The sequence below is a fragment of the Symsagittifera roscoffensis genome, chromosome 9, assembly GCF_963678635.1.
Source record: "Symsagittifera roscoffensis chromosome 9, txSymRosc1.1, whole genome shotgun sequence".
Classification (NCBI taxonomy): domain Eukaryota; kingdom Metazoa; phylum Xenacoelomorpha; order Acoela; family Convolutidae; genus Symsagittifera; species Symsagittifera roscoffensis.
The window spans coordinates 12,676,127-12,702,258 of NC_087070.1; the positions used below are offsets into that span (position 1 = coordinate 12,676,127).

General features: G+C 46.5%; 2 protein-coding genes across 4 annotated transcripts in view; both read right to left on the reverse strand.

The window, feature by feature from the left end:
- The window catches only part of LOC134854608 (zinc finger protein 771-like), an 88,328-nt gene extending 62,792 nt beyond the window's left edge, over positions 1-25,536 (reverse strand). The window contains exon 1 of the mRNA XM_063870945.1: positions 25,515-25,536. The gene's annotated coding sequence lies outside the window, so the exon portion shown is untranslated. The remainder of the gene's footprint in view (positions 1-25,514) is intronic.
- LOC134854607 (probable E3 ubiquitin-protein ligase MGRN1) overlaps positions 1-25,545 on the reverse strand; it is a 283,436-nt gene extending 257,891 nt beyond the window's left edge. For all 3 annotated transcript variants that reach the window (XM_063870942.1, XM_063870944.1, XM_063870941.1), the window contains exon 1: positions 25,514-25,545. In XM_063870942.1, the coding sequence (XP_063727012.1) occupies positions 25,514-25,515 (2 nt within the window). In that variant the 5' untranslated portion in view covers positions 25,516-25,545. The remainder of the gene's footprint in view (positions 1-25,513) is intronic.
- Positions 25,546-26,132: the final 587 nt, after the last annotated feature.

A 26,132-nucleotide genomic window follows, 5' to 3' on the forward strand; every position in this document is an offset into this window, starting at 1 on the left:
ATCTTGAGTAACGCTCGGTTTTCTGGGACTCACTGGCAGAAGACAGCACGCGATGAGGACATCGATCTCGAGTCCGGGGAGTATGTGCCAGTCGGTCATATTCGGAAGTTTGACCTTGAGAGAAGCAAAAAACACTTGATTTTGGAGTGAAATTTAGTTTTTCAAAATTTCGAATGGAACCTGTCATGCACGATTTTCTCGCGATAACTGAAAATCAGAAAAGAGAAGTCAGAACAATCGAGTAACAATCGCGGGAAAGTTGCTAAATAAAACGGTGGGAAATTGCTATTCGCAATTTCTGTCATAATAGAACAAGAGTAGAGCTGTCCCATCTAAAACAGAGACGAGAGCATTCCCACGAACTGGATTGTTGTGATTGGAGTACTATTATTAACTGGACCAGAGTGAACCTTCGGTGGAAAGGTGGACAGCTAGAGTGTCCCAATGGTTCACGAGAACTTACAGTCTAGAGAAAAAACTTGTTCTTATTATTAAAACTGACTAACATTAAACTCATTTTAGTTACTTTATTAATTCTTGAGTTGCTTACCGACTTATTTACTTCCTGGTTCTTGAGCGTGCTACAATGTGAGTACTTAATTTAAATTCCTAGAGTGTGTTTTATAATTGTTATGTTGAGGTAAGGCGAGTTTTAGGTTGATCCATCTGAAATGGATCAAAGTTCCACTGTCTAATAAAAAGTAACTTAACGGATTGTTCCAACCCGGTTTTTAACGGCGTTCATGTATTTTGGGTATCTAGAGACCTAAGTATGGGGACGTTTCTAATTCTAGAGTGGGGGGATATTTTAGTAGTAGCCTTTAAGCTGTAACGGGTCGTAGTCTCATGTCACAAACGACCCGAACTGGCTCCGACCGTTCTTGAGGTAGAAAAACACAAGAGATGGTGTCCCTGACCCTTGAGCCAGTGGTTATAGGGCCTATTTTTCTTAAGCTTCATGTGTGACTGCAGTAGACGAATGTTACAGTTGCTCATGCAATAAGAAACATTTCCAAGAGTTAAATTTGAACTGTTCAGCCTGAAAACTTAGTAAGAATTTTAAAAAGTTAATTTAAACTGTGACATTCGACCAGAATGGACAAAAATGCAGATTTTTTTTTGGGTAATCAGAAGGTCAAAAGTATCATAGTAACCGAGGTTACAGTCATGAGTCCCTTCATCGTGTATTCCAGTCAAAATCCTTGGAATTTCTAGATATGGAAGTGATAATGATAAAAGAAGATGTCAAGTGTTTAAGTCCTTGTCATTTAAAATCGATACGTTCAATAAGAACACGCAACTCGACACGTGTAACAGTCGCCTACTTTAGTCACATATGAGGCTTAAGAAAAATAGGCCCTATAACCATTGGCTCAAGAGTCAGGGACACTATCTCTTGTGTTTTTCTACCTCAAGAACGGTCGGAGCCAATTCGGTTCGCTTGCGACATGAGACTAGAACCCGTTACAGCTTAAAGGCCACTACCAAAATACCCCCCACTCTAGAAGTAAGAACGTCCCCATACTTAGGTCTCGAAATACCCAAAATACATGAACGCCGTTAAAAACCGGGTCGGAACAATCCGCTTAGTTACTTTTTATTGGACAGTGGAACTTTGATCCATTTCAGATGGATCAACCTAAAACTCGCCTTATCTCAACATAACTATCATAAAATACACTCGAGAAATTTAAATTGAGAACTCACATGTCTATGCGCTGGAGTATGAGGAGTAATTAAAAGATAAGCAGCTCGAGAATTAAATGATATAACTAAATAAGTTTGATGCTAATTAGTTTTAACAACAGAAGTAAGTTTTGTCTCAAGAATCAAAGTTTCTGTATGAACCATCGGGACACTCGAGTTGTCCTCTCTTCCATTGAATGTTCACTCTGTCCCGTTCGAATAATCGTCCTTTCTCAAGTCTGTTTTCTATCCTCTTGTTTTCGGGATAAGACAGCTCTACTCTTTTATTATTTCGTATCGGGAAATTGCGAATAGCAATTTCCTGCCCTTTTTTTGAGTAGTTTCCCGCAATTGTTAATTCGGTTGTTCTGATTTTTTACTTCTTGTTTTCAGTTGGTTCGAGAAAACTGAGCATGACAGGCTCCATTCGAAATTTTTAAAATTAATACTTCACTCCAAAATTACGTGTTTCTCAAGGTCAAACCTCCAGACATGACCGACTGGCACATACTCCCCGGACTCGAGATCGATGTCCTCATTGCATGTTGTCATCTGCCAGTGAGTCCCAGAGAACCGAGTGTTGCTCAAGATACAGTGCCAGTGGTCATTTACAGAAGTTTGCATCGGACTCAAGTTTATCTATCTTCCAAAATTCACAACCATATAAAATTTTCACACTATCGCTAAACAGCAATCAAAATCTGCACACACCTGCACCCATGAATCCCCGCTTTTTAAGCTGGTAATTTTAAAACTTCTTTTGTCCTATTCAGTCAGGAAATTGTCATGCATCATTTTGATTTATATAATAGATCTATCATATTAATAACAATATCTTATTCGTCTAAAATTTCTTTTTCGTGAACCCGGATTTCATCCGAGTTCACCCTCGAGCCCCCTCCCTCTCAAGACTCAAGACTCTAGAATTTTCCCTTCGAGCCACCGGCTCACCTCGTGTCCTTCGCCCTCGAGGTACCCGACACCGGTGTTCTTGACACTGTAATTTGTTCCAACAGTGCCTCTTCGTCATCGGAGCTGATCACAATTTCCTCCCAGGCCTTCAGCTGTTCATAGGATCGCATCCACTCCCTCTGTTCTTGCAACCTCTTCGATTGATTTGGTAAGCTCTTTACCTTCGACTCCCGGTTCAAACAGAAGGAATTGTGAAGACTCATGCTTACATTCTTCGCTAGGTCCTCCTCTAGTATCGATTCCCTCACTCTAGAATTGTCTCTGGATACTCTGCCCACTCTTTTCCACCCCGTCGTGATCGCATTTCGATGGGTTAGCAGAGGTCTCTTGAAGGCATCTGGTCCTATCTATGCTTGGAATTGTCGATATTCCTTTTGATGTTTCCTCATGTGGTCCTTTGTCACCACATATAACCAGGATGTTAACGTCGCACGAAACCAAGGAAAAAATCTCAGGCGGCTCCATATATGTCTGATCTCCACTGGTATGGCGAATACCTTGCATTCGGTCTCGAACAACTCAAGTCTCCTGCTGTAATCTATCGCATGAATCGACTCAGCTGTTGGCGTTCTCGATTCTCTATACTTCGCTATGTTTTCTTCCATCCATCGTAGAGCCAGCATCGTGCTCACCACCAAGATGGTCACCTTTTGTCGATGCTCCGGTAGTCCCAACGACTTAATTTCTTCTATGTCCCAGATCAGACAGAGATTGGCGCGGTCTGGGTACCACACTGTCTGCGCCAGACAGTGGCATGGACAATCCCCATGCGTGAGGTCGATGCTTCTAAGATTGCGTTCTCCCGAGGCTTCTAGGAGAGGCTCAAGTTCCATCATTTTCTCGTGTATCACGTCGACTTCTTCCGAGCTTGGAGCACCTACTGCGGGTTTCCCCACCACGTTTTGCCTTCCGTGATCACTTGTGTTTTCGCTCTCCAAGCCTAGGAGTTCTTCACCCCAGATTTCACTCAAGTCGTCTCTTTGTTCCTTCGGTACTGCTCCTCGGATCTTCCTCAACAGCTTGTGTGAATGATGCGACATCCGAGCTAGTCGCACGCACTTGGGCACTGAGAAGGCTTTGTCTATCAATACCCTCTGGCTGGACACCTCCACCATCGCCATGTGTAGTGGATAGTGGCTTCCACATAGGTTAGCCAACACTGACCCCACTAAGGATTTCGCATTTAGAGGCAATCCATAGGCTACGCTCATGGGAAATCCCATCTCCGCCTCGAGTCCAATCTTCCAACTCTTGATGTGCTTCTGGTTCACTTGTAACACTCCGGGCCATGATTCCACGCTCAACGCGGTCACCAGGTGGTGTTCTGACTCTAGCCTCTCCAGTGACTGGAGACTACACATTCTTGAGAAAAATCCAAAGGCTGTCGCTAGGTTCACGGTGGTACTCGCGTAACATTCAGCCACTATCTGTATCTCGCTCTTCTCCCTTTCGGTGATATCCTCAAACCAGGTGATGAGGTCCTCTTTCTGGAAAGACTGTATCCTGACGCATGATCGTCCATCACAAGTATGCTCGCCGTTGCCACATGTCGAATCAAGACAACTGCCCGGCTCCATCCTCTTCACCGACCCTGTTCCACTCGTCACCTCACTCGACTCTTTCATCTGAGGCAGGATCAGTCTATGTACTATACTCAAGGTCGCCAAATCCTCATCCTCTGTCGGTGCCAATCTCACTCGCTCAGTGACCTCCTCAATCAGGCTCGCATGGGGATGTGGACACCAGGAGGGTCTGAGTAATTTCCATACCACTCCCAGATTCGTGGTCAACACGCCATTCCCGTTACCCATTTTTAGTTCCACTCTTTTACTTGAGCGTGGCACACTTATCACTTCCGGCGTTCTCTCGAGAATCAGACCCAGGCTAGGTCTCTCTCTCTCCACAGTGTCTATCTCCATTATCTTCTCTGTCCAGAACTTCAGCAGCTCCGCCACCTCATAGTTTCTGTGGGCACCTCCGGCTTCCAAGTCCAAGAAGGGGTTGTACTCCATTCCCATCACTCCAGAAACATACTGGTACTCTCCCTTTTTGTTGAGTTTTAAGTACTCCCCTGACGAAGCCAGGTTGCGGTGAACGTCGTGTTTCTCCTCGAACTTCGTGCTGTAGAACCTTCGTATCTCATCTAACTTCCTATGGCTCTACAGAGATTGCCTAGAACCATCCTCCTTCTCTACTCCAGTACTCTGGTACACATTCAAGATGACTGTGGAGACTCTCCTTTCCAGCGTCTTGCTTCCAACTGCTCTCTGATGACATGCTAGGATGGTACTGTCAGTCATCATCGACATCGTCCATCTCAAGAAACAGGTTGCATCTTTCCTTCTTGCCAGACTCAGGCCTGAGTTGTCCCTGGCGACGTGCTGCATCAGCATTCGATATATCTCTAGATTTTTGCCTCCCAGCTTCAATTATCGTACGAAGTCAGTGTCTCCAGCTCTATCCCCAACAGGCTCCACGCGAACATCAGTTGTCCTGCAGTCCCGATGAAGGGATTCGCCATCAGCGGCGGTGCCGATGAGGGTGTCCTCATAGCCTCTTCAAAATGATCCTTCAATAAGTTCTGCCAGGATCTCTTCAGCTGGTTCGCCAATTCTATCTTGTTAACCTCAGCCTTCTGCTGGGTGGCCCAACTGTGTCGTTTGCGGGCTACTCCACTGTCCAATTTCTTCAAGCAGTCTTCCATTTCCTTCAATGTCTCAAGGGCTATCCACCACGGTCGGGAGGTATTTCTGGTTTTATTATTCTCAAGAGGATCGCTGGTCACTTGTTTCCCAATAGCCTGATGTTCACTTGAGACCCATTCTTTGCCGACGTCTACCTCCCAGGTCTGCCCGCTCGTCGAACCTCGCTTCATTTTTTTTCTCTGAGGTTTGAAATCTTCCTCCGTCACTGAGCTAGTGGGGTTTTCCATTTCTTTTTCTATGTCGAGCAATTTCCTCGGTTCATAGCTACTCTTGTAGGCTGCCGTCTTCCATCGCGCCAGAACCATGGGGGCCGTCTCTCTCAAGTCCTTTTCCGAGACCGCGTCAGCTGAAGGACTGCCCAATCCCTCCACGTCTCTCTTCCTCTTGCGAGACCTCACGTCTTTATTCGGGGGCGTCGTCGTTATCATCACTGATTCAACTTCCTTCTCTCCAGCCAACTCTTGCCTCCCCCCTGCTCGAGCCTTAAGGATATTAGTACTTTTAATCATATTACTAGTTCCTACCTTATCCCCCCTTGTATATTTAATCATTTTATTGTCAGTTTTCTGTTTCGGAGTAGAGCTGTCTTTACATTTGTCTTCTCTGGTCTTTCTTGATGTTTTCCTCAACTCGACCATCTTGCTCAGCAGCTCTCCTCTAGCTTTCTCCTCTAAACCCGTCCCCATCAGGACAGGTTCACCGAACTTCACCACCGTGTCCCACAGTTCCTCTTTAAAATTGTCCAATGTGGTGTCTTCATCCACTTCTCGATTGAAATCGCTCAAGAATTCTTGCCAAGCATCTTTGTCCAGAGTGCCCAGGAAGGCGTCTTTGTTTCCCTCGAAGGTATTCTTCTCCCTTCTCTCCGCACTCAAGAAGATCATTCCCATGTTGGGATTCTCGCTCGTCAATGACAACTCTGGGTCCTTGCGGGGGGATGAGGTCAGAGGTGGCGTGGGGGTATCTGCTCAGTTTTCTTCACTCAGATCCTTCAACAGTTCCTGCGCAGTGAACTCCTCCTCCGCTGGCTTCTGCTCCGGTGTGTTTCCCACCTCCATATCCTCTCCTGCCTCACTGAGAGTTTCATCCATGCTCTCGTCTCCCGATTCTGCTTCTCTTCTCTCAAGAATCCTCCTGAATCGATCTTCCACGGTGCCACTCCTTTTATCCCCAGGGGTGTCCACCGATAGGGGTGATGGTGTCGTTGGATTCGTCCCCTTCTGCTCTGTCAGTGCCACGTACAATGGACCTGCTGCATCCAGCTCCTTCCCTTCCTGTCTCTTTTTCACCTGCTCTAGTCCGTGAGGTGCCCGGTATCTCCTTGTGGCAAGCAGTATCTCGTCGTCTCTCAGCGCGATAGGCCCTTCATTCACTATTTTCCTGCCATCGTCCCATACCGGCAACTTATTCTCCAGACCTGCTCGCTCAAGTATTCTCAAGGCATCTCGCGCCTCGAATTTCGGGGGCAATGACCCTCTCATTTTCTTCGCTTGAGTGGTCCATGGACTTATCTTCGCATCGCTGGTATGAAAATAAACCGCTGCAGCGTAGCCGATGAAGAGCGGATCCCAGCCGTCGGTGAACTCCTTCTGCTGTTCTTCGATTGTGGTTCTCGCGTAAAGGGACGGGACAACCAGGGAACTGTTCATCCCCAGGGTCATTCTCCTCACTATGGGGAACTCAGAAATGCTCGCTGGCAGGACTTCTTTCTCCAATATCGCCTCTAGCTCCTTTTTCACTAGCTCGAAGCTTTTCGTCCATGCAGGAATTCTCAAGATTTCTCGCCCATTGGCTGTCAAGGGATTCAAGTTCCAGAACTTGGGGTAAGTTTCGATGGGGCCCTCGCGCTTGCCTCCCATCCGGCATTGCAGTTGTCCTCGGAAACTGTACACGACCAACTCCGGATCCTTCACCTTTCCAAAGAGCACCGTGTTGCTCATTTGTGCCCTTAGCACCTCTTGCTGACACCAGTTAAGTGTCGTTCCATCTAATACGCTTATGAGGCTCATGTGGGTCACAGAGTATCGATAAGCTGTCACCAGAGGATCTGGAAACGCGAACGTGACGGCCGGTCCATAGATACAGGTCACGACCTCCCCTAGCCCCCGGATCATCCCCATGGGGTCCGATCTCATGGCCAGGCATAGGTCCGTCAATAGGGGCATGCCTCCATTCACTCTTCTCCATTCCTCTCTTGTCTTCGGGCTCTTTTCTTCACCAGTCAGGTGCCTGTTTTGCATCAGTAGGTACTGCACTAGCAGCGTCTTTAGCCCGGCCGCACACTTGTACGAGTAGGTATCAATACTCGAGTGTGTTCTTCCCATCGACAGGGGCTCCCCGTACCTCATCAATCGGTGAAATGACGCCAGTTCACCGTGGGTCAGAAGCACTAACGTCAAGTATCCGTCTATCCTGAGGGTATCCACGCCACGACAGAACATGTATGCTGGGCCCATATTAAACAAGTATCTCGGGTAAACCAGGTACAGCGCCAGCAACAGACTGATAGGCATATTCAATACCTCCTGTATGAACGCTTTAAAGATAGTCTCCTTCGCACTGTACACTCCGGCCAGGAACTCTTTTCCGCAACAAGGACTCAAGAACTCGAGAATCTCATGATCCCTCCTCGTCCTTAGCTCACCCCTAGCGTGCTCCCTCCAGAACCCTCCAATCGTGACCTCATTGGCTGCTGTGACGAACCTGCCAACCGTCATCTCCCTCTTCTCAGCTATTCCCAGTTGCTCCTCAAGAAAATCCCAGATCTGCTTCACCAGAAGCGGCGCATCTTCTCTTGTTTTCCCCGTGGCGTTTTCCAGTCTTGGTGTTAAGAAGGGCCACTTGCCTCCCTCTTGTGCCAACCGATGCACCATCGACTCTAGTTGCTTCTCCGATGCGGCCACGTTCTTCCTTTCGTTATTCGGCCCTCTAGATCTGCTGGTTGAGCTCGTGATGGTCAACTCCATGTCCCGAAACCACAGACTAGCCGTCAGGTGAGCCACCACTGGATGATCGTCCCTTATAATCGGGAGGATGTCGGCCAACTCGTAAAAGCCTCTCAACGCATGGGAGACATCCGCCCATGCCGCCGCGAGTTCTGATCTGCGCAGTCTCAAGTTCGTCGGTTCCAATTCTCGGTTGGGAGCTGCCATCAGGACACGCCACCCATTCCCCTCTGCGATCAAGATCAAGATCGCGTACACAAATTGCAGAGCAAGCGGCATGTTCGAGTACCCGGGGGACGTTGTGAACGCCACTTTTGTCTTGGAGCCGAATCTTGAGGCGACATTCTCTTGTACTTCATTTATAGCCGCGAATAAAGTCTGGATGGCCTCCCAGATCCTCTTTGGTGTAGGCTCACCACCCTTGAGCTGCTCAAGAAATCCCGTTGCTTGCAGATGATCGTTCATCCCTGCAAACAGTAGTAACTCAGGTTCGCAGGGCATTTCTGACTTCATTGCCACCACCAGGGTCAACATCTGGTTTAGCTCCGCTCCCGGCAAGGCATATATCAGACTTTCTGGCCAAAACAACTTGGGAGACGTTCCTTCAAAATCTGATCCTGCCACGATAACCACCCTTGCTGCAGCTGGGTCTGCCCTGTCGTAAACTGCCAAGGTTTTGGCCAGCTGCGTCTGCCCGCAGGGTTTCCCGTATCGGGGGTCATTGGCTAATCTTGTGCCTTCATATGCGGCGTCTGGTAACTCCATTTCTCTCGGGTCCATCAGTTTGTCTACCACTCTCAACTGTGCTGGAGTGGCCACTCTAATTCTGGCAATGCTGGTTCGGTGTTTGGGAGGCTCCATCACCAGTCCCGGGCTCCCCAATGACTTGAGAAGTCTGTAATTAATCGGTCCCATCACCGATTTTATGGGAATTCCAGTCAGATCCGCCGTCTCCATCAACTTCGCTCTCGAGAAATGTGTTTCATGAGCCTTCAACCAGTCCACGCACTGGTGTCTCCCCAAGTCTTCGTGTGATACCTGCTCAAGACCCAAAGTTCTCGCTAGCTCCAGCCTACATTCCAGATCCTCCAGATCCAGTTCCTTGACCTTCTCCTCATATTTCGACCTGCTGGTCTCCAGTGGCTTTTCTGACCTCTTCTTCTCCGCAACCACCACTGAGGATATTATCGACCCCTGAGGAGTTGCTGATGTCGCTTCATCAGCTTCCATGGGCGCGGTGCTCGGTAACTTGGTCCGACTGTTCCTCGAACTGTCTCTAGAATCGGCTCTCTCGCCTAAGCGACTGGACAAAGACCTCGAGTTGAAGAAGGGTGGGTTTGGAGGTGGTCCGAACGTGACCTGTGCCGTCTCCAGCAACTCTGCCTCCAGCGCACATATGTGTCTTTGGAAGACGTTGTTCAACCACTCCACCCCTCTGGGCCTATCAAAGTGAATGCCATCCGCAGATGCATCGTCAGGGAAAGAGGATAGCTCCATTTGCTCAGCCACGTCCAGTAGCCCAAGAAGGACACTCCTTTGATGTATCTTCCTGATTGTTTCGTTCAGGCTTCGCACTTTTGTGTTCATCTCCACTGCATGTTGATCCGCTCCCATGTTGTAGGGAACGGTACATACCGTGAGAATGGCCGGATCCATTTGGATCCGTATTTCCTCGAGAATGCAGCTCATCTTGTCGTGCAGCCTTGTCACCTTCCTTGCTTCCCCCCTGGACACGTCGTTCGTCCCGACCATCAGGGTGACCGTGTATGCACTTACCATCCCTAACATCTCAAGTGTCGCTAACATCTGCGGCGTTGCGGCTCCGGCGAAGCTCAAGATTCCCGTTTGCCAATGGGACTGGATCCGGGTCAGCACCCGCAGCAAGCTGTCCCCAATGATCAAGTGAACCACGCCTTCAGGCACTCGCGGATGCGTGAAGTACTCCACCCAAGTCGCGTCGTGGAAGCAATCTCTCCTCTCCCTCTGCGCCGCGTTCCAGTCTATCCGATTGTGCTTGCGATATCTCCCTTCCGTATTCTTCTTGTAGCTCGAGATCACCACACTCCTGACAGGTTGCTCCCCCCACGTCGAGGGTAAGTCCGCTCTTGCCGGACTCTCGCGACTCCTCAGCTGTAGCCGCTCGTGCAACTCTTTCAATCGTGACGAGCTGCCACTCACCTGACTACTACCCGGGGTCGAACTCGGTGTATATCCAGGCAGCGCGACGTCCAACAATGGTCGTATTACTTGAGTCTCCAAACCACGCAGTAAGGACGCTGATTCGGGCGGTATCCATACCTCCAGCCCCTCGTTCATATGTTCCTGAGCCGCACGATCGAGGTTGAATCGTCCCTTCGACCTAGGAGCTTCATCTACTTCCATGCGTGACTCTGGTCTTGAGCCAGTCACTACCCGTTCTTTGGGCCTAGCCCCTTTCTGCATATCGAGCTCGCGTTGTTGTCGCTGGATCCTCTCAAGTTTTGCCTGATCTCTCTCGAGAGCCTGCTTCAGCTGCTCACAATTCGCGGCATTCTCCCGCACCCTTTCTGCCTGTAGCTGTTCAGCTCTCATCATGTCCAGTTCTCTCCGCGCTTGATCCCTCTCAAGCACCGCTTGATCCCGGTCGAGGTTCGCCTTGTTCCTTTCCCGCTGGGTCCTCTCGAGTTCTCACTTCATGGCACTGACGTCCGGGTAAGCTTCCCCCGTCTGCTGTGCCCGTGTCATCGATGGTACTTTACTCGTACTCTGGCTTGTGGACCTGACTGATGGTCTGACCGGCAGTGGGAATTCCCCCGCGCCATACTCCGTATTGTTGTTCAGGCCAGGGTTCCTCGCCAAATCGAACCCCCTTATCGCCCCATCCACGTTCCAGGACAGCCATCTGGTTTGTTCTTGATTGGACACTCCATCAGTGGTGTAGCCTACCATCAAAACCGCTTCCGTCGCAGACTCCCTACACTCGCCCTGTTCCTCCAATTGGAGGATGGCATTCAGCATCACTGCCATTCTCTCGTCCACTTGAGTATAATCCAGGTCCCTCAGCCGCCTGTACAATCCGTCAAGTGTGGGCTTTTTCAGAGCCGATGGCATGGACTTCCAGAATCGATCTGCCATTTCTGTGATTTCAATTGAGTCCTTGAGTATTATCAACTTGAGTTTTACCTGAGCAACTTGAGTTTTACCTGAGCAACTTGAGTTATCTTTTTGAGATATCGTTTTCTTCCTTCAATTGAACATAGATGAGTAGTCAATGTGAGTTCAACAAATCAATCTGAAAATAACACCCGATTTTTTAGACCGACAAGCTGTGTTCCTAACCAGAAAACCCCATTACTTTTATGATTAAAAACCCTCTCTTTTTCGCCCTTCTAAAATAGTTCAATTGAAATTTTCTAAAAACATGCAGATACATTTTATGTTTTAGCACCATCAATCATTTAAAATAATAATTGTCATGCCAATCACCCCTAAGATCCCTTACCTGTTTTGTACCCCAGTACCTAGCTCAAGACTCCTCCCTCACACCCGACTCGATACCCCCGTGTACCCGACTCAGGTGATGCTCAAGTAGTACTTCTTATGAAGATACACCATTATCTCAGTTTCTGCAAAGACTACATGTAGGATAGCGTACAATTCCCTTGGGCTCAGTTTGCCCCTGTTTGGGTCATATACCGGCATTGAGACCTCTGTTATCCCTCTTTCAATCATGAAGTCTCGTAGTCTTGTTAGTGCCAACATTACGTGTTCGGGATCAATTGTGTTCCTGTCATTGACCCTCGTCACTAGGAAGCACATGTATTTCCCCGGGACTTGTGCTACTGATGGTGGGAGCGCTGCCATCCCTCCCAGTCCTGGTCTCTGTCTGAACAGAAACTCTACGTTCTGGTATTCTCTCTTGAAGTCAGCTTCCAGTCTTGATTTGAAACTCATGTCTGCCGTGATGCAGATCGCGCTCGTTCTGTTTGACAGGATGAAGTCACTATCTGTTATCATGATGTTTTCCGAGTACTGATTGGGTATTTCAAATTTCGTTTTGAAATTCCGGCCTATGTTAGGCTCTGGCTCTTGTTCTTCCAGCTCCAATTCGATTGTTTCTCTCACTTCCTTGAGCTTGTTTATCATCAAATTTTCGGTGTGGGTAAGTCCTACCCCCACTCCCCGGACAAAAATATTTATCGACGTCCCCGTCGATGTTGTCGGGTCTGAATTGTCCGGTGGAATGTCCAGCGGCCTGTCTGTCGCCGTCCAGCCGAAGAGAGGGTCTTCTGACTTCATGTGTTTTTCCGCTGACACGTCGACTTGCTGGATACTCTGTCCTCCATGGCCTTCGTCTTTGACGTCGCGTATCCACTCTAGTATCCTCAAGTTCGTGTTCTCCCTCCTCTCTATCTCGCTCTGTTCGAGGTCCGTCTCCATTTCTGTGTCGAGTAATCTTCCTGCGGATAGTGTCCACCATCATCAATGACCTGCCATTCCTCTTCGGCTTCCAGTTCGCCTGCACTCAGTAATTCCTCGCCCAATTTGTCTGGCTGTATCTTGTCAATCAAGAAGTCATCCCCGTATCTGTTGTACCTTATACACGTCCGTTTACGATTGCCAGTTCTGGTTCCCGGTGATATTGGTCGATCTGGCTCCATCCACTTCGGCACCTCATCTTGCTCCAGGTCGTTCCAGTCTTCTTCTGCAAACAATCCTGCTTCAGACTCCACCTCTATCTTTTCATTGTCGTCCAAGCTCAAGTTTTCATTGCCATCATTTTTCTCTCTGGTGCCCTTTTCATTCACTTCACACGCTGGCTCTACCACCAGGTACTCGAGACCCTCCATGTCTTTCGGTAGGCACCAGTCTTCCGGGGACGGGACGTGAGGCTTCAGATCTTCGTAATGTGCTGCTCGCCCAGTACTCAAGCGGTAGAACCGTCCTTGTTGATGTACTTCCGTTATCATGAATGGTCCCCTCCACTTCTTGAGTAGTTTCTTTGTTCCCTTGGGCGGTATGACATTTTGGAAGACCCACACGTACTGGCCCACTTCATATGGCTTCGCTTGTAATAATTTTTCGTCATATTTCTTGCGTTGTCTCATTTGCGCTTGCGCCGTGTTCCTCCTGCATAGCTCGTTTAGCTCTTGTTGTCTTTTGATCGCTTCCTTCACATATGCCTGAGGCGACCTCCTCTTCCCCTCGTATTCTGGGTAGAAGAATGTTAGAGGCATCGCTCTCTCCCTGCCCGTCAACATCATGAAAGGACTGATGCCCGTCGTTGAGTGCTGTGTACTGTTGTAGGCTCCTACTACCTGTGGCAGGTATTTGTCCCAGTCCGTCATGTATCTTGAGCAGTACACCCTTAACATGTTGACCAGTGTCCTGTTTTGTCTCTCTACCAACCCATTGGTCTGTGGATGATAGGTCGTCGAGTGTGCTTGAGCAATGTGCGATCTCTTCATCAATTCTTTTGTCAAGTCCCCCACAAAAGCTTTGCCGTTGTCCGACTGGAAAGTCATTGGACAACCATACCGCGATATCCAATGCGTTATCAAATGATCACATGTCTCCTCGGCCGAGGCTGTTTGGCACGGGACTGCTTCCGCCAACTTTGTGAAGTGATCTATTATAACCAGTATCTGGTTATATCCCGACTCCGTCATGCAGATTTTTTGATGGTCTATCTGCACCACTTCATTGAACTCTGAGCTCTCAACGGACTTGAGAGGAAACTTCATCTTCCTTGGGTCTTTTACCTGGAGACATGCCAGGCAGGCATTCACCCATCTCTCGCAAGCTTTTCTCATTCCTGGCCAATCAAACCTGTGAAGTATCCTTTGTTGTACTTTGTCTATCCCCTGGTGGCCCATCTGGTCGTGTGATCTGAAAAGCACCTCCGTTTGGTACAATTGTGGTAGTATGATGAGGTTGTGTTTGTGTAATATCTTTTCCTCATCTCTCCTCTTGCACGCTACCACCCCATCAGCTGTGTGATAAAGTAAGTCTTTCTTTTCTTTGTAGAACTGGCTCAAGATCTTGTAGCTGTCTTCCTCAAGTTCCCCCTTCTCCTTGACCCCCGACTGGATCCATTTGGAGAGATTACTTGTCATTTTGTCGTTCTTCTGGGCTCTTATTAGGTCTGACAGCCTATATCTCGCCTTGACATGCTCCTTTAGCGCCATGATCTGTCCATTCATCTCACCAGGGTTGTGGATGTCATCACTCAGTTTCACGCATATCATCCTTTTCACGATTTTCATGTCGTCTTCTGGTACCAGATTCGTTCTGACGTTTGAGTTGCACGATAGTTCCCTGAATGGCTTTCTTGAAACCGCTATTCTCTCAAGTTCTTCACCACCTCATATCTCTTGTATGTCCAGATTGTACGTTCCTGAAGATGGGTCAGTTTGTAACTCCCTGTCGTGGTGCATTGTCTTCTCTTCCGCTAATATCATGCACAGACTGTCTTGGCCTTCGCTGCTCTCATCCGAGTCTTCATCCCATTCTTCACGCTCCCCGGACAATTTTCCTTTTCAGGGTTCCTCCTCTTCTGTGAACCTGGACCACTCCCCGGACTCTTGATCTAGTCCCAGGTGTTCAGTTCCTTCTTTGAATGTCACTTTCTTTTTCCTGACTTTTGTCTGCTCCAGAATATTTTCAGGGATTTTGTCAACTAGTGATTGCACGACATCTTTGCTATCAGTGACGCTTCCTTTTGAGGAGTCAGTATTGTTCGCTGTTTCTTTTCTCCGAAGTATAGTTAGTTCCGGTCCCTCCTGACCCTTTTCTTGGATCACGGGCTTATCATCTGATAGTTTCTCGAGCAACCTCATTAAGTCATCATCTATCTGTGCAGCTCCCGCTTCTACCTGGTTAAGATCATAGCCTTTTGCCTTAAGTGTTTCCCTCACGATCTTCGACTTGAGTATTACCTCTATCGGGATTCTTCTGTTCTTCTTCAAGATGGTTTTTTCAAGAGGCTCTTTCGGTAATTCGGGATGATCTTCAATCGGTTTGCCTGATTTGTCCAGCCATCTTGTGAGTGGAAGACTGTCGTACGTTTCCTTGTCCATGAAGGAGAAGCCCTCTTTGATTTCAGGTCTGTCTGCCTCTCTTTGTTCTTGTCTCTCGTAGAACTCCGTCTTCTTACTCAAGCTGTCGGCGTTTTGATGTTTATCCCGTGTTCTGTGCTCAATTATCATGTTGTATCCGTCCAAGCGAACTATCCACCTCCCAATGTAACTTTGGTCCATTGAGTACGTTTTCAGCCAGCTTAGTGCTCGGTTGTCGACTCGCAGCTTGAAGGGCTCACTGCCCAGGTATGCCCTGTATTTCTCGACAAAGGTGACCACTGCGAACATCTCTGCTTTCGGTGCTCCGTACTTCATTTCTGTGTCACTTAGGACTTTGCTCCCATACGCTATTGGTCTCAAGACTGTCTTCCCATTCCATTCTTGTTCCTGAAATCGCAACTACCGATGCATCCGTGTCCAGCACGTACATCCCCTTCTCAGTCGGCATACCTAGTACTGGTGCCTCGCATAGCTCTTTCTTTATCCTCTTGAATGACTCTTCTGCTGCGTTGTTCCATGTGAACTTTTTGCCCTTGTGCCTCATCAATTGTTGCATCGGGTACACCTTGTCCGCGTAGCCTTTGATGAACTCTCTGTAGTAGTTAGCGAAGCCCAGGAAGCTCATCAACTGGTGTTCCGTCTTCGGTGACTTCCAGGTTAGGACTGCTTCCACGGCGTCTGGATCAGGTCTGATGCCGTGCTAGTCTACCATCCTGCCCAAGTATTTTATTGAGTCCTTGAGTATCTCGCACTTTGATGGTTTACACTTTAGCCCCGATCTTTTCATGCACGCGAACACCTCGTCAAGTCTCTCAATGTGGTCTTCTAGTGTTGGCGTTGCTATTACCACGTCATCCACGTAGCACATTACCAGATTGCCATACTTCTTTGTCACGCCTATCAGCGCGTGTGCCATCAATCGTTGAAACGTGGCTGTGGCATTGCAAAGTCCAAACGGCATCCGTTTCCACTGAAACAGACCCAACTCGCAGGCAAACCCTGTCTTGTCCCTGTCCTGCTTCCGTAGTGGTACCTGCCAAAAAGGCGAGCCTAAATCAAGAATCGTAAAAAATTTTGCATCACCTAACTTCGAGAGGCTCTCATCAATCCTAGGTATGGGATAGGCATCCTTCACCGTGACGGAGTTCAGGTATCGAAAGTCACAACAAAACCTCAACTGGTCGCCTTTCTTTTTGGCCATCACTACTCCACACGCCCACGGTGACTTGGATGGTTCTATCATGTCATACTCTAGTAACGTTTCGATCTCTTTTCTACACGCCTCCGATTTGTGCGGGGTCATGCGCCTCGCCCCCTCCCTGTGCGGTACCGCGTTCTCCTCAAGTTCTATTTCATGCTCAACGAAATTACAACACCCGATATCCGCTTTGTGCTTCGAAAAAACTTCTTCGTTCCGCTCTAGTACGTCCTTGATGGCTTCGAGCTGTTCGTCCGTCAGTTTGCCCCTCAAGTGTTCAATCTCCGGGAGAACCGGTTTATCAATTTGCATTTCATCTAGTGTGGGCCGCTTTGGAAAGTTCGAACAGCTCGACAGTCCATCGTTCGTCTCTGACTTAAGTGATTTAACAAGACCTGATGAATATTTTATTTCTTGTAATCGTCTCAAGATACAAATTTTGTCCCTATGATCGGGACAATCAACGACTTCATTCTGTTTTGGGTTTTCAGTCATCTCATATCGGGTTTTAACCGGTAAAGCATATCCCAGTTTCCTCCCTCTCTGTATCGTGATCGGTATATCAAGGGTATTCAACAAGACACTGACGCAGAGGCCGCTCTTCGTTATCGAGAAGGATCTTCCTAAAACAGCAGCACTTTGACTATTAGGATTCGGAACTATGCACACTTGCTTATTGTCACTTAATTCATTGTAATTTTTCATCCGCAAGCCTACGATTGCCGCTTCATTCGCCTTTAGCCTCACCCTCCTACTCAAGAACACCGGTGCTTTGCTTTCATTCGTCATTATTAAATTTACCGGTTTGATTGCGTACCTCCTATCCGGGTTCCGTATCCTGAACATTGCGTTGTTTAGATCAATCGCTACATCAAAGTTCCTGATGAAGTCTCTGCCTAAAATAAATTGGTCAGACTCATCTAGGTTTTCTACTACAAGAAAACTCATCCACAGGTTACGTTCCCCCAGATTGAGCGCTATTATCGGCGTTCTGCCCAACACGCGCAGGGCCCCTTTGTTCGCAGCCGACAACCGTATTCTCGAATCTATCAAGTCATCTTTGTTGAAGCCCATTCGTTCCCAAGTTTCGATTGGTATGACACTCAAGACCGCTCCCGTATCAAGTAACCCACGTAACTGAGTCTTCTTGCCACTTATGTCTAGCACGTGCCCTGTCACATCTGTCTCTGTCCCGATGTGCATCGCATCTTCTTCAAGCATGGCGCAGTGTCCAATCGATCTCACCTTTAACTCTTCCTTCCCTACGTAGATTTGCCCAATTAGGTCTTCATCACATGTTATCATTGTTTTGGTATAGATGTTGATTCCATCTATATTTAACATCACCTCATGTGGACCATAAGCTTCTGTGTATCTGTTATCAACACGTACCGACTTGCTACCCCCTCGCGTGAGTAGTGCTCTCAATGCTCTAGAAGTCGATTGTGGGCTTATTAAACTCAAGTAATCTGCGTACACATCAATGTGCATTTTTGTCTGGTCGCTCGGTTCGCTCAAGTTTCTGGTTACCTCGTGGCCGCCCACTGTGATTATCGACATTATTCTAGCCCCGATTTTTGATATGCCGAATCATTTTCCTGTCACCTTCTTTACAGTGTTACAATTTCCAGTCTTTTTCGAGCCCGATACAGCCTCTGGTGCTGGCTTCGATCCAGTTAATGCTTCGTTGAAATTCTGCTTTTCGATCTCCTGCTTTAGTCGTTGTTCTATTTCTTTCGCTGCCAGATCCTGCTTCACTTTGTTGATGGCCTCCGCTGCCGCCTTCTCGTAATCTATTTCTGGGGCTTTCTTCGCCGTGGCCTCTGCTGCACTACCACATTGTGTTACAGTTTTCATTGATTTCGTTGGTAGCTCTACATTTGGTCCCTCAAGTTTCTTCGTCTCAAATTCACCTTGTCTGTTTCTCTGGTTCTGCACCGCTGCTAGCGCCAACTTGTGTTTCGGATGACTTTGATTCTTGACCGCTTCCCAAAACAACGGACAGTCCATCCTGAAGTGCCCGTCTTGGTTGCAGAAGAAGCATCTTGCACCTATTTTGGTGATCAAGCCGCTATAGAACTCGTGTTCTTCCATCTGACTCATATCTTCCTCATCAGGTGCATATCCCAAACTCTCCATGCCCTGTTTGTATGTCGTGCAATCCGCCACATGATGATCAACTGACCCGCAGTTAGCACACGACCTGCGTTTGTCCATGTCATCTCTGGGCTTGTACCATGACGACCTCTGTGGCTGACTCCCCCCTTGGGTGTTCCTGTTGTCTGAGTACGAGTATTTCTTGGGTTTCATCAGCATGTATTCTCTTGACTTCTGCCTCATCTCTTCTGGAGTTGGCGCATTATCTTTCGACAATGTGTAATACGTTGCTAACATCGTTCTCAAGTCATCACTCTTTACCCCATCAATGAACTTTGAGGCTATGCTGAAGTTTCTTCTATTGGTAGATTCTTCTGGGTCACTCCTTCTTCTCAAGCTCTCGAGATCATCTAGGAACCTGTCTATCGTTTCGTCATCTCTCTGTCTCCTTTTTTCAAATCGCATCATCGCTTGATGACCCTTCATGCCGGAGCCGAATCTATTCAACAGTATTTCAAAGATTTTGTCCGCGGTATCGCGTTCTTCCTCTTTCTTCGCAACCACGCATTTTAATGCCGTGCCTTCTAAATTGCTGAGTATGGCTGTGCATGCTTGTCTTTCATCGTTCAAGTTGTCCTGTTCTAGGTGTAATCTCATCACTTCCACCCAAGTATCAATGCGTCCATCAGAGTCATCTTTGAATTCTTTTGGCTTTTTGATTGTTTTTCTGGATTTTCCCTCTCTTCTATCATTCGAGTCAGTGTTCCTCGTGGCGAAGGCCTCTAGAGTTCTATTCATCATCTCCCAAGTGCTTGCCCATGTCATAGCATCCGGACCTGCGTTGCTGTTAGCTGTTGAGTCCCCCGGACCAGTCGTTGTACTTGACGTTCCATTCTTCATGATTGTTTTAGCAGCTGTTGGTGCTATGCTCACCGTATCCCGGGTTAAGGGCAACGGTGTCGATTGCCGTTTGTTCCTTTGTGGTTCCACAAAGTCAACTCTGGTGCCTTGCTTGCGATCCGCTGCCGGTCTTTCTTGTGAGGTAGAATTTCTCAAGATTGCATCCAATTTTGCCTGTATTGCACACGAACTATCGGCCTGATTTTTGCTCATTGTGTCCATTCTCTTTTCCAGGCTACCTAATTGGCTGTTGACATCATCATATCGGTTTTTCAACTGTTGCATATCTTTTTTGATGTTCCTATCTCGTTCTTCATTGGTGGCTTCTACCTTATCTGACATCTCCTTGAGTCTCTCGTCTGTTGCCTTAGCCAGGTTAAAATAACTATCCAGATACTCATGTTTGTTGTATCTTAATTCTTTTCTTATCACTTCTCTGTTCTCTTCGCTGTGCTTCAGTTTTTTGTCGATCTGATTCAGTTTTGCCATCAAGTCACCTAGCTCAATAGTAGCCTCTTCATGGTCAGCCGTCGGTCTGTCTTTGGCCGTAGCTTCTGCTTTAGTTTGTTCCTCTCTTGGATTGGCTTCTGTCGTCTTCGTGCTCATTGTCCCAAATGTTCATGCTCTTTCAGCTTTTGGTTCTTCAGTCATGTTTTCTTTCGTTTTTATTCCGACCATCATGTAAAAGATGTCTTTTTTACTTGAGAGTCTTCTTTCACCGTTTCTTCGGTGTTGCCTATTGCATCTTCCACATTGTCTATTGGTGAGAACTCTATGGGTTTCGGGTTTGGTTCTTCTGCATTGGGCATTGGAGTTGACTCCGTCGCCATTTTCCCTGTTTCATCCACACTTTGATCAGGTGTCTCTAGATCAATCTCGATGGTGGGTTCTACTCGTTCCCCTTCCGTGCCCTCTTTTGCTCTGTTCTCCGTTGTACTCCTTGTGCTGACCATATTAACTGAAAAGCTCTTCTTTGTTATCTTCGGACCCATTGATCTTGTTTTGCGTAGCGACGAATTATACTTTGTCTTTGCTTCGGTAGATCTTTTTTCAGCTACCGGTACCCTGCTCCGCCTCATTATTTACAATTGTTATTATTTACAGTATTATTATCTACAAAATTTCTACTCTAAGGTTAAAACTCTAAGGAAAAAGAAATTGACAATTCGCTAAAAACAATTTTTCTTAAACTCTTGAAAACTTTTATGTGTTAGGTTAGGATAGGGAATGTGTTGTTATAATTGGTTACTTCAACCTAACTTAGTACTTTTGTAGTACCCCCTTCCTAATATTGTTCCAAGACTTTCTCTCTACCGTCCCAAGACTATTCAGTGTTGTCCCAGTACTTCTTGTTGGTATCTTCAGACCAATGTCCCAAGACCAACGTCCCTAGACCAACGTCCCAAGACTAACGTCCCAAGACCAACGTCCCAAGACTAATGTCCCAAGACCAATGGCCCAAGACCAACGTCCCAAGACCAACGTCCCAAGACTAATGTCCCAAGACCAATGGCCCAAGACCAACGTCCCAAGACTAATGTCCCAAGACCAATGGCCCAAGACCAACGTCCCAAGACTAATGTCCCAAGACCAATGGCCCAAGACCAACGTCCCAAGACTAATGTCCCAAGACCAATGGCCCAAGACCAACGTCCCAAGACTAATGTCCCAAGACTAACGTCCCAAGACCAATGGCCCAAGACCAACGTCCCAAGACTATTGTCCCAAGACCAACGTCCCAGGACTAACGTCCCAAGACCAATGGCCCAAGACTGTTTCGTACCAAGACTGCTCTGGTCCAAGACTGCCCCAAGGCTGCACTGTCCCAAGACTGTGTTGCCCCAAGACTGTCCCCAGACTGCAATGTCCCAAGACTTCTTCGGTACTGTCCCAAGACTATTCACTGAGTGTCTGGATATCGGATCTCTTTCTTCTTCGTTGTAGGGACTTCTTGATTCACTGTACCTTGTACCACCACTCAAGCTCTTGTGAAAATTTTCCCAAAAACCCTCTCTTGATGGCCAAATGCTGACCCCCCTTTTTTAGTTACCTCTTTTTCAATGTTCCCAGCAATTGAAAGCCAAAACTTGTGAGCAGGTATCTTGTGATCACCTGTTTGTATAAAAACCAATTGCAAATCTTCACCAAAATAAAACAATATAAAAAAAATTTTAAGCCAGAAAAAATAATAAAACACAGAAATCAACCCACCTAAAATTCAAAGGAGACAAATGTCGACCTTCTGTCGAAAAAAATGTCTGGTACCTAACTGCCACGCGTTTTCCTCCCCCCACTAGCGATCTTATGGGGTATCACAAAAACTGTCTATATCCGTTCCCCCCTACCAATCCAACCAGCGTACCAATCTTAACTCGAGTTAAATTTTGGATATCCACCTATTATTACCAACGCGTGTTGATGGCTAATGTAACTAAATCAACGATGTCGATTAATTCGTTACTCTAATTTCCCCCCTTTTTACAATTTACAACCGCCAACCTCTAACCTAACCAGCCCCCCTACTAACCTCCCCCCTCTTTAGCCCCCCTCTTAAGCCGCAAAATCCCTTAAGCGCCGGGTGCTAAACCTCTCGAGAGAAAACCGTAGACCTGTTTCCAGGCCTGCTTGAGTAAAAACTGCCTCAAAACAATGGGACTCCGCTTATCCAATTTTACACTTATTTCCTGTAATGTAATGTGGATTCTAACGATACCCGTTGCTCGACTTGAGAACACCCCTGTGCGTCCTCTTGTAGTGGTCCTGTGCTGGTTGTCTCTGTTCTGCACTTGACAGCAGAACCACTTTCCCACTCGACTGGTCACCTCTTCCAATCAAGTCTCCTAGTGGTCCGTTTCGATCCTTGTGAACCAGTTTCCCACTCGACTGGTCACCCTTTCCAGTCAAGTCTCCTAGTGGTCCGGTTCGATCCTTGTGAACCACTTTCCCACTCGACTGGTCACCCTTTCCAGTCAAGTCTCCTAGTGGTCCGGTTGGGTCGCAATCTATCTGAAAACCCTTAACAACGCCCCCCACTCGGGCACCTTACTGAAGTCACTGGTTTAAATTGCTAGATTGATCGAAACGATCGGTCTTATAAAACAGTATGTGTATACTATTTAATTAATACAAAGGTTTGATCCAACTAATTTGGTATCAAAGTCACTGTCTTTTTTCGTTTTATGGTTTTTGTTCCTTTTTGTATTCTTTTTTGCTCGTGTTTTTGTCCCCCTAGTTGCCCCCCTTCACTCGGTTAGCTAAGCCTCGTTCGGAGAGCGTACCAGGAAGTTTTCTTGAGTTTTCTTAAAAAGCTATCACGGTACAACCGGAAGGTTTACACGTTCCCGCTGAACCGTACCACCGGTACTCTAGAATGGGCATGTAGCCCGGAGCTGTGTCAAGTGGGTTCAACTCCGTAGTCATGATGTCATAAAAACACCTAGGAGCGCCATAAAAACACTATGTAACAGTCGCCTACTTTAGTCACATATGAGGCTTAAGAAAAATAGGCCCTATAACCATTGGCTCAAGAGTCAGGGACACTATCTCTTGTGTTTTTCTACCTCAAGAACGGTCGGAGCCAATTCGGTTCGCTTGCGACATGAGACTAGAACCCGTTACAGCTTAAAAGCCACTACCAAAATACCCCCCCCCCCCCACTCTAGAAGTAAGAACGTCCCCATACTTAGGTCTCGAAATACCCAAAATACATGAACGCCGTTAAAAACCGGTTCGGAACAATCCGCTTAGTTACTTTTTATTGGACAGTGGAACTTTGATCCATTTCAGATGGATCAACCTAAAACTCGCCTTATCTCAACATAACTATCATAAAATACACTCGAGAAATTTAAATTGAGAACTCACATGTCTATGCGCTTGAGTATGAGGAGTAATTAAAAGATAAGCAGCTCGAGAATTAAATGATATAACTAAATAAGTTTGATGCTAAGTAGTTTTAACAACAGAAGTAAGTTTTGTCTCAAGAATCAAAGTTTCTGTATGAACCATCGGGACACTCGAGTTGTCCTCTCTTCCATTGAATGTTCACTCTGTCCCGTTCGAATAATTGTCCTTTCTCAAGTCTGTGTTCTATCCTCTTGTTTTCGGGATAAGACAGCTCTACTCTTTTATTATTTCGTATCGGGAAATTTCAGAATGTTTTTAAGGTCCCGGAGTACTACCTTATATCGTCGGCTAAATTCCCATCATCTAAATACCAGATGTTAATTTTCGACTGCAACTGTTTGACTAGTGTATGAATTGCTTCCGCAAAAAGGGGTGGGGCTTCAGGATCACCTTGCTGAGTTCCGTCTTCTGACATTATGACAGAGCTTCCGTAAAAAAGGTAACTAGGTTTACCATACGCGCAATGGGTGTAATTATACAATTCGGGGCGATTTGAAAAAACACGATACAGCATTGTTTCTCTGTTTAAAGAGTTAAAGGCATTCTTAAAATCTAGTTTTAAAAGAACAGTACATTTTGGATTGTCGTCGCGTTCAATTAGGTTTCGAAACGAGTGCGCAGATATTTCTGCTCCTCATTTGGTACCGCATCCTACCTGTACGTTTCCGAAAAAATTTTGTCGCTCGGAGAGGGCCTTGCTTCTAGCGCATTTAGACGCGATACGTCTCAGCGTGTTGCCTATGGCAATCGGTCTCAACCCTTCGTCTATTTTTATGAGGGCGATAAGCTTTGCGCCAAAAAAGAAAGGTCTTAGTGGTTCCGGTATTTTGCCATCTCCAATGAGGTTTATCAGCTTAGTAAGCGATTTCAGAAAATTAAGTCCTGCACTGCCATTCGACTTACTAACAAGATCTTTAAAAATTTGAGGAAATATTTTATCAGGACCTGCTGCTGATCCGTTTGGAAAGGACATTATCGCTTTGTATAGGTCGAAATCGGTTACGAAAAAACTATCCAACTTTTCTGGATTTGGAGCTGCAAATTTGGCTCGCTGCGGGTGCTTAGACAACAATTTTTGATAGTTATCAGTTGAAAAAGGAGCTATTTTGTCATCCGAAGCAGCAAGCCTTATTCCTCCCTTTACATTTCCTTCATCGAGCCTACTACTTATTAACTTTATTCTCTGCTCGAGGTCACTCAGAGGCGGGCTTGAAACTTGGGGATGGGGTTTTGGAAGTGACACGTCATTTGCTCGAATTTTTTTATTTATCAAAGAGCTCATGCTTGTGGTCTGTTTGCGTCCACTTCTTTTCGGTTGCTCCAAAAAAACAAGAAAGACAATAAAAAAATTAGCCATTTTGTAACATCTTCTACATTGTAGACGATGTCATTTATTTTGTCCGACAGACTTTCCGCCAAGGGAACACGCGAGTCTTTTGGTACTCTCTTGAGTACTCGGACATTTGAGATGGCTGTATTAACATAATTATCTAGCACTAAATCATTACCTATTGTCGCTTTATTAACAGATTTTACATCAACGCATAAAGGACACTGAAACCATTGGGTTTTCTTAGAGTCGCTAAGAGAAATATTTACACAACTGATATGATACCAACTAGAACAACAATCACATCTAATCCAATTTATCAGTCCTGAAGGTTTTAAGCAATCTTTGCTTGTACACTCTTTGTTGTTTTTCCTCATCTTGACGCAGCATAAAGGTAAAAAAAAAGGATTTTGACTGGACTTTAGGGGACTGAACTAACCCATGATAAGCGGTTAGTGGGAATTTTACAAATCAGCAAATAAAAAAAAGACAACTAAATTAATTTAAAAGGTTAAAAGGTTAAAAGGCAGCATAAAGGTTAAAAATCAAAAACAAGGAACAATCTCACCCGAGCTCAGTAGGTCCAGCGGCGCACCACCAGACTCCTCAAGGCAGTTCCAGTTCCCCACCTCCCCACAGAAAGCCACTTGACAGACCTGTCTCTAAAATCCCTCAGAGGGCGCTCCACATACAGGCACAAACATCAAACATAACAAATCTATTTAATAAGTTTATCACAACAATTAGGCTAAAAGGTGAAAAGCATGTAGATTCAACAGATTCGAAATTTTAGCAGCTGACCTTCCGATTTGGCGGTTTTGGGAGATTGACAGCGTGATTGGGACGATTGGTCAAACGGTGAAGGTCAAGATAATCTGGTATTTTGAAATTTTAAAGATTCGAAGTGACGACGTAATAATTCTGAGAAGCGTCAAGGGCGGCCATTTTGGAAGGGGGCCAGAATGAAAACACAACAACATTAGTTGCGATAGCGATAATGACGAGAATTGTGATTGGAAAACAACAACAAATTGCAGAAGTAGCAGAGACCGTTCCGAGTTGCAACTATTGTGTCGCTACAATAGTTGCAAGGCCGTTGCGAACAACGGTGAAGGGTGGAAGACAGCCTTCCGGAAGGAAGATGAGGGTCTCATTTCCCTGGATTCAAGAATCCGGAGGGGTCTCGGGACTGAAACTCTTAGCATTTCATACAAACTTTTAGCTTCCCTATTATGTCCTGAATTAAATTTATTTAACATCTGAATTCATTTTGCTAGGATGAGAAGCTAGGAGTTGTGGGAAAAGGGTTGATCCATCTTCGATGGAGATGATGAT